The 9,177-nt window shown below is 44.5% G+C and overlaps 1 protein-coding gene across 1 annotated transcript in view; it reads right to left on the bottom strand.

Moving 5' to 3' along the window:
- Positions 1–4,299: 4,299 nt before the first annotated feature.
- HOMER3 (homer scaffold protein 3) overlaps positions 4,300–9,177 on the bottom strand; it is a 260,237-nt gene continuing 255,359 nt past the window's right edge. The window contains exon 9 of the mRNA XM_086946909.1: positions 4,300–8,570. Within this exon, the coding sequence (XP_086803035.1) occupies positions 8,382–8,570 (189 nt within the window). The 3' untranslated portion in view covers positions 4,300–8,381. The remainder of the gene's footprint in view (positions 8,571–9,177) is intronic.

The following is a 9,177-nucleotide window of genomic DNA, read 5'->3' as shown; positions in this document are numbered from 1 at the left end:
TCCCCTTCTCGTCCCCTTCTCCTCCCCCTCCTCGTCCCCTTCTCCTCCCCTCCTTGTCCCCTCCCCTCCTCGTCCCCACCTCGTCCCCTTCTCCTCCCCCTCCTCGTCCCCTTCTCCTCCCCTTCTCCTCCCCTTCCACTGTCCCTTGTTGCTTCCCGCACCTTCCTCATTTTTTTCAAACCCCTTTCTGCTGTCCATTCTTGTTGCTCCCTTCCTCCTCTCCAGCACCTCCCTCGTATGGTTTGTTTATTATATTGTCATGTTTTAATGCATATTCTGGCCCTTTCATCTGCTACAAAACCCCCAAAACATTAACAAAGCCAAATAGATCTGATTAATATGTTTTTAATATGTTGCACAGCAGCACAGGCTGCTATACAAGTTGTCTTAAAGTAAAGAAAAAAAGTGTAATGACGTGGTCAAGTGGCCACGCCATAGACCGAGATGCTGCACTTTATTTCTAAAAATGGATAGTTGAAACCATTTAGCTTTGCCAGTGCTTATTTAATGTGGGTACTGGAAACCTGCCCCTATTGTGAGTTTTTATTTTACAGGACCTTTACCAGGCTTGCTTGGTTCTAGAAAATAAATCTAACAAAATAATATTTTTCATACAAACAATTTGGTCTGAGGTCAGTCTTTGAGTGTGTGAAATCATTTCTTGCCTGAGTGTGGACAATAAATGCTTAACACTACCCTCTGATAAAGCCTTACTGCTCGCCCACACTACCACAAATGGAGAGTAAGGTATTTTCTGCTTTAGCCTCTGCCTACCTTTGGGGATCTACTGGACTCTGTGCAAACTATACCTTACTTTGGTATAGTATATACAGAGCCAGCTTCCTACAGTAATGACTCAAAATATTTGGAGAGTACAACACTCGCGTGCCTATCCTTTTGAAACATCGAATCCAACTATATAGAGCCGTTTTCAATAATCCAGGATCATTCTGCTTAAATGAATGTGCCAGCATAATTTGTATTATTCCCTCCTGTGCCATGCATACTATTAACAATTCCTTCTCAAAATTTGTGAGTGAGGAGGGTTTGCAACCTCTTTTTTTTTTTTTTTTTTTAGTCCACTGAAGCCGGGTACCAGTGTAATAAGGTTCGTAATCTGGGATGCCTAGTCTGCCCTACGGTATGGAGAGCTGGACCCTGCTCACTGTTACCTTTGGCCTATTGTAGTTCCGTCCTAGGTCTAGCAAAATGGCATCTATCTCTTAAGAGAGATGCACTGGCAGCCAATTTGGTAAACTAATCAAGTGCTGTAGGATCCTAGGAAGAATTAAAGATCTCCCAACCTCTGCCTACCTTTGGGGATCCACCGTTCTCTGTGCACACTATCCCTCACTTTGGTGTAGTATACAGAGCCAGCTTCCTACAGTGATCCTATGAGGGAAGCGTTTCCATGTCATGAGGGCCTCCAAGGTGCCGTTGTTGTGTTATTGAATGCAGCGCATAGCAGGGGGATGAAGTGTGAGAGACACGAGCACAGTTTTATGGTTTTCATTATCATGGTAGCTTTGAACAGCTCCAAACGTCCCTTTATGGTGTTTCTAAGATTATAGTCTGCTTAGCTGATTGCTGCACTGGGGTACGTATATATGTGTTTTCCTTATGAACTTTACGGATTACATGAGGCCGGCGACGCAGCTAAAGCTGTCTCTATGCCAGACCTAAAAAAACTTAGCATTTTCCATGAATGTTACATACAACATAAAATATTTACTATTCTTGGAGCTTCTAAGATATACATCTCATTCTACGAGTGAGGAGCTAAAGAGGCTGCTGCGCAGCGCATTCAGTCGTACGCGGCCTTAGATCAGGATGCGGCGGCACCCCTAAGGACTGCGGTTACTATAAAAACCAACCAGCACAATTAGATGTACAGAGCTGAAGACAGGGGGTCCCAGTGGAGGGAAGAGGGGGTAAAGGAGGGGTCTTATTGTTCACTGAGCCCCAACACTGCACATGGAATAATCAATTCTCGTTCAGTAGGCGCGGCAATCCAGGCCCTTATGAGCTCGCGCCCTTGCTGCCAGCCTAACACGGGTAGAAACAACGGAAGGCGTAGAGTGCATGCTTCAGATCAATTAAAGATGCCTATTTTCTCTTCCAGGAATACAGGTTGACCAGTTACAAATGGCTATTATTGGTGCTGTTAATTGCACTTGAGTGTTTGGACATCTACTGAACGGCTATCGAGAATATTCTAGACGCATTCACTAAAACGCACCTCATTTTACTGCCAGGGCCATGAAATACTTTGTACCTTAACTGTATTCTACAGAAATTGGAAATTCTACTGGGGTAATTTTATTTGACCGCAGCCTTTTTGGGTAGTCATGCGCTTTATAAAACTTGTATAATAATAATAATAAAAATAAAGCCGCCATGTCTCGGAGACCCCATGGCTCACTCCTGGATGCAGGAACTATTCAAAGATGTTCAGTTCAAAAAAGTTGGTTTTTGCCTTATGCAGTAATTTCATGCCGCCACTAGGTGGTGACCTAATGCAGCTGACTTAACTTACGTTACAGAAGCGCATGCCATGCCCGGTCACACACAGTAGCGCATGCCCTGTCTGTCACGCCTTTCACAAGTCATTGTAATCTAGTGCTTTAGTGAAGCTGCTTCGATTGTAGTGAAACAAGTAAAGTGCCCAGGATTCCAGATGTGGAAGACAGGCTCAGTTTTCACTAATTGTCCTGTATATTTTCAATAAATTTAGCACATGTCCGAGTTTTCAAAGCGGGTCGGCTCAAGACAAAGGGAGGCATGTTTTTATCTTCTGCAGTGGACAATTATCTTGCAGCCCTTAGCAAAAAGCTACTTAATTAAAACAGATGACACTGTGAGTGCAACTTACATTTAAGTCGTTCAGTGCTTACTTGTCAGTTTGTTCTGTATTGGTGCATGCTACCACTTAAGTAATGCTGTGTCCGTCAGTCAAGGAAACATCGCAGTCCTGCTTCTATCTTTGTGGGAGGTCCCAGTTTTTGGTGTTCCAAAGCTAGTCACCCTAGAACTAAGCCTTCAATTTCCATAATGCATTATGTTGCTAAATGAAAGTCCAAGGCTACAGCACGTTGTGCAATTACCTGCAACATCCAGTCACCACAGTTGATACCTTTCCGAAGAATGGGACTGGGATACAATTGTGCAAAGATTTACCCTATGCGCTGAGGGAGGGGCATACCCTTGCCTTTTAGAAAGAACTGATATCACTGTGGTGTCCTTAAATTCTTTAAACTTCTGATATATTTTGAAGAGGAGAGAACTGAGCACACAGATTTTTAGAGTCCCAGGCAAAATGACAGTTTGCTGTTCACATGCTCCCCTGCCCTAGTAAGAAAGCAAGTTTGGGGACAAAGTGTTGTAATATGGCGCCATCTTGCGTCCTTGTGTGGTGGTATCCTAAGGCAGCTCTGTATGGTGCCCTTTAGGTAGTAATGGCCAGGATTAAAAATGTATAAACAGAGAGTGTGCCTTTTATCTAACATCACATCATTGCTTGCTCAGTGGTTATGCACCAGCATTCACCCTGTAACTAACAGGAAACAACATTAGCAACAGAAAGGCAGATACCAAAGGATAAAACTTTGATTGAAATTTTAAATAGCAAGTGATAGGTACAGACCTTTTCGTCTGTGCTCTTGCCGATTCCCAATAAAATGAATGTGGGTCAAGTTGAAATCTGCACAGGAATCCTTTCTCCGCCTCTTCCAACACAACCAGGGTACAAGTCTGGGCAAGATGCATCACCTGTTGTAAGTAGGTCAAAATAAGGATGCTCAGGTCCTGAAGAAGGCAAAGGATAAATTTGCGTGGTCAGAAGCAGCACCGAAACATGTCCACTCCACCGAAGGTTGGGGGAATGCAGCGATATATTTGGAATTTCTGATTAATCTTAAAGTGAGAAAGGTTAAATTGAAGAGGCCTACATATGGAAGAAGTTATAAAACTAATGGCATATTCTGAAAACTATCCATTCCCAACCCTAATTTTACCCAACATGATTCAGAGTGATGTCACCATTGCAAATGTTTCAGAAAAAGAAACAAGAAATGTCCCAGTTGCAACAGTTTTGCAGCTCCAAGCAGTTCTCGGTTCACATGTTCTGCGTTCTTCCCCAGCTTAGTAGCAGGGCCTGGGAAAAAACACATTTCAATTACAAGAATAAGGAAGTAAATTATTGATTTCAGTACCACATAACTATGTTAAACTTCAACATGTTCCATGACAAAAAAGAAACTGTGTATGTACCCGTTAAGAAAAGCAGACAAGAGACCACCACAAGATAGACATTCACTTTATTTTTGGTGCTACCACCCCTTACTCCAGAACCACTCACCCTACTGTATAAATTCCACAGTCGACTCTGAGAGCTTTTTAAAAAGATACTATTGAAAAATAAAGCTGCTTAAGAACTATGCATCTGAAAAGGCTTATAAACACTCATGAACGAGATAGCATTTCGGATCAGACGAGTATTAAAGTAGGTGGTGGTAAAACAACTCATTCCAGGTGCCAGACTGCGGGCTCCGCGGTGGTGCGGACATTGACTCTTCCAGTTTGTGCTTGGCGGGAAAGTGTCTGTAGGCTTGTGGCCTTTTTCTGAATCGGATGTAAGAAGTGAACAGAATCAATGTCGATGAAATGAAAAAGAAAGCTTTCACGTTTTGGGTGCATATAAGATCTCATACATAAACAGAGAGAGTGACAGAGAGAGGGAACACAGAATTGTAGCCATGTATTAAGAATTAAAACCATATATTAAAGGCCTCTGATGTCATCTTGGGGTTCTGATGACCAGGTCTTTAAACACCTTGGTCAGAGTCATTCTACCTTCAATATATCATTAAGAGAACATATTTCAACAGGGTAAATATAGGAATTGTTTTAAAGGCATTGCATTGAGAGGTCAAAATGTACAGGTGTGACGCCATCACCACCTCACCCGTCTTCCTCGTCAGTCCTTACATGGGGGTGTACGGGGTCCTGATCCCAAGACAGTCAAGGTCAATAACAGGTCTTTTTTCACTGTCGACTGATACATTTTCGACCCTTCGTCCATTTTTACTATTGCATTACTCACTCCTTTTCCTATGCACCCTTCTACTGATAGCAAACCACCAGGTTTGGGGTTCTTTTTATGCAGGACCTAGACGAGGAAAACTAGGACTTTAAGTAAAGAAGATTACCAGTAAATAATAGGACCATTAACATGATTTATGAGTTAAATGAACAAGATGTTTACATAGGTAGATGGATGAATAGGGAATGCAGGCAGACCTACACACATACAGGTGGATGAACCGACTGATAAATTTACAAATGGATCAACATACCCGTATCTAGAGGCAGCATTAGACTGATTGATCGATAGAAAAATACAGTAGACAATAGGACAAATAGAGCGGTTTGCCTTTAACGAAGCGTGTTCAGCTGCCAGGATTTCCAGTTGATCTTCTTGCAACAAGTAGCAATGCACAGCGCGCGCACTGACTGCTTACACAGAGACGCTGCACTCCTAGACGTCTGAGTAAGACGTCGCAGACGCCCCGGCGCCTGCCGACTCCCAGGAGCGTTCCCTCCCTCCTCACCTAGCGGAGTTGATTGTTTGACGCAGCTGCTTTATGTTCATTGGGCTGCGAGGCAAAAGTGCAAGAAAATATTGTACCAGGGTCAACATAGCTATACACAAAGTAACACACGTATGCTACTTGTATTTTTAAGGTGAGAGCTATGTGTTCTTTTAACTGGGGGTATTTTTAATTATCCTTACATTTTTGGTACTTCTGCTTCAAATGCCAGTCTTCAGACCCAGGCATGCTCCAGCTTTGTCTCTTAGGTCACCGGCAGAGAATAACTGACTGAGCACCCCTTCAAGTGTGGCGGTCCCCCCCTCTTAGTATGAGGACTAAAAGGGCTCCGGGAAAGAGCCATATCTCTCTGAATGGGACAGGAAAGTGAAATCCGCGAATGAGACGAGCTAGCTTGGTCGACCACATGATTTTATGCCGCAAGGACAGAACTATTCCAGTCCGAGGCTTCTCTTTTACACGTTATTGTTTTAAGGTGCGATCGTAGACTGGATCTAACCGACAAGTCCCAGAATGCAATGATGTGGTAATAGAGAGCCAAGAAAAGCAAAATGGACATAAGGTGTGCTCATAACACAAAGCCATCTGTTGCCTGAAAACAACCAGTGTCAGGGTCAACCTCAGACTCGCATCAAAAAAAGACCGCTTGGCTTCACAGTGGTCCCAACATTAGGGTGCTTCAAGAAAAAAGGAAAAATGTAATCCTGTTAACCCCATGAGTCACAGAATTATCATCCTATTTGGTCAACAAGGTTACTAACCTGGTCAAACCAGTGTCACGGATCCCACTGTCAATCCATAATTTGCCAACTATTTATTAGTTACAACATTTCAAGGACTTTTTTCGAATGAGAAACTGTTTGAAAACTCCCTAATGTAATGCGCCAAGAACAGTAGATTTTTTAGAGGAAATCGCAGACTTGGTTAGTCTAAGAATTAAGCGAGTGGTGGCTGCGATGAACTGGACAAAAGAGATGGGCTGCACATTTTGGCCACAAATTTAAATCTGATCACAGTAACAAACCATTACTGTTGAAAGTTCTTAACTTGTTTTACTCCAGGCGTAGATCTAAGTATTGATAACTGGGCCAATTTCTGAGGTTTGAATAAATACTTATTTGGAAAACACTGACCAATCAGGCAGGCTTAAGTGGAATCAGTGCTAATCGTAACATAATGAATCACGGTTTCGAAAATGTTGGATCTATGAAGAATTAATATATATTTAATGGCGACCCACATTGTGATATGTTCAGTGATTACCGGAGGAGGTGTTTGGCTAGTTGGAGGCGTGGAGGTGTGGTGAAAGCACGAATGCTCTACTTGGCGTGCGGGCAGCAAGCACGAGAGTGTTGCGGTTTATTACAGGTCTATTCCTCTTTTCCTGCTGCTCTATCATAGAAGAAGGACAAGGGATGTCTGTTGAGGATGAAAACTATTCCAGTTGAAGAAAAATAACAGCTCCCAAAATATGCCTGGGACTCGAGCCCTTCTGTTTAGGAGCTGCCATCATATCTGAAATAGAAAACAGGATCTTCACAGGTACAAAATAAGTGCAAAAGGCAACTGGACTGCACCAAAAAGAGCAACCAGGAGGGACAGTCTAGCCCAGGACAGGAATCCCATGGCAAACACACTCTGGCACACAGGAGGCTTATCTGACTCTCAACGTCAGCAGTAACAGGTGGAGTGGGGCATAAACCCCGTAACCTGATGGAGTAACACCGTGAAACTTCCCAGGTGCATAGGTAGAAACTGGTAGAGGGCAAGACACAAAAACATGGGTTGTAACTGATGGGGTGAGATGGTGGTGGTCCCAAAAGACATGGGTGGTAACTGCTGGAATATGGGACTGATACAAGCAAAAGGGCAAGCGTGAATATGCTGTAAATGGCTTATAAACCCCGAAAGGCCTTAGTGGTAACTGGCGGAATACGCGACTGAGAACCAAAAAAAAGCTAACAGTGGTACCTGCTGGGGTGCAGTAGGGATAATCCAAAAAAGGTGCGAGTGCTAATGGTGAGGGTTAAGCAATGAGGAAGCCCAACCCATCGTATTTAGGGGGGGCAAAAAAGAAGCCTGTAAGGCAGGGCCTGGCAGCCGGTGGAGTGCGTGTAGTACCAAAAAAGGCTTAGACGACTGGCGGAGTGTGATGCTGCCAAACCAAAGACGCCACGGCTGGTAGCTCAAAGTGTGAGATTGGCGATGCCCAAAAGGCATGTGGGGGTTAACTGGTAGAGTCAGAGGGTGGCACTGCCCATACATCATGGGCTTGTGGTTCCATGCACAGGGTGGCCCTGAACCGCTATGTGGATGTCATGAGTCCAAGCACGCCAGCCAAGCGTCCTCTCTATGTACAGAGACCAACTGCAGCAAAGGCTTGTGGTGTCATTGTTGTTTCTAAGCAGCGACCTGCGCATGCACTTTAACCACTGCACGTGTTAGACAGGAAGGTTTTCCAATACTCCTGTGGTCCTGAGCGCAGAAGTTACTAAAGAGCACCGTAAGGTTTGCAGTGCAGGTTCAGGTGGCTGAACCTGTGCCGAGTTCTGATATCCACTTGCCAATCAAAAGCAAGATGTCAGCTTCCTCTGCACATCAGGTCTGGTGAGCGAGGACTCGCCGTCTGCAGAGTTGGCCACGGAGAGGCTCTGGTATTCGCTGCTTCTAATGAGACTTCTCCTATGTCGCAGACAGACAACGGGGTGCCTGGTCCTCTCATGGTGGCATCAGTAAAGGGCTTTCCTTGTGTCCCCTCCCATGGGCAGCTCTTCAGTTGTTCTCAATCAGCTTGGACAAACTCTGCCGCAGCTCGCTCAGCTCGAAGAGCTTGACGTCCAGCAGCTCGCCCACCTTGTTGACCTCGCTCTGCATCTTCTCGCGCTCGGAGAGGACTTCCTCCAGCATCTGCTCTGCGTGCCTGAGCTGTTGCTCCAGCTCTTCGTTCCTGGCTTCCGCCTCCTGTGCAGGATAATACAAAACCCTCAATTAGACAAGCAGAGACATCATAGCAGCAAAGTCTGCACCAACCAAGATACAAGTTACTTATCTCTAACAATGTAAAAAAAAATTTTTTTAATAAGCAGTTGCTCAATACACAAGGATACATTCCGAATGGAGAATTCATACAGTGAGAGATATAGACCACTTCCTTAACAGTGATTACCTTATCGAATGCATTACATACACAGTACCTTGGATGTGGAACTGTGCCCCAGAACCTCCCTCTAGCACCACCTCAGCCCCCCTCAGGACTCCCTGTATTATGTCCAGTTGTCCCGCACTTTTCTCGTATGTGTGGGTGGAATACCTCCTGTTCCGGCAATAGGCCCCAGTCCATATCGTTTTTCCAGTCCCGGAAGTTCGAGGGTATATTTGCACCCCATTATTTGGCAATATTTCGTTTAGCCACCCACAGTGCCAATGTCAACCACAGTGCTGAGTATCTGGGCCATTTCTCTTCCCCGGAAATGCCCAGAATCAGCCATTTGGACTCCAATCAGACCTCCAAGCATGTACCCCTGGCCATTACAGCTGTGACCTCCCTCCAATATTGCTGAATCTCAGA

Source organism: Lissotriton vulgaris, chromosome 12 (assembly GCF_964263255.1).
Source record: "Lissotriton vulgaris chromosome 12, aLisVul1.2, whole genome shotgun sequence".
Classification (NCBI taxonomy): Eukaryota; Metazoa; Chordata; class Amphibia; order Caudata; family Salamandridae; genus Lissotriton; species Lissotriton vulgaris.
The sequence above is the reverse complement of the archived record's forward strand: the minus strand, read 5'-3'. Positions and strand labels throughout refer to the sequence as shown.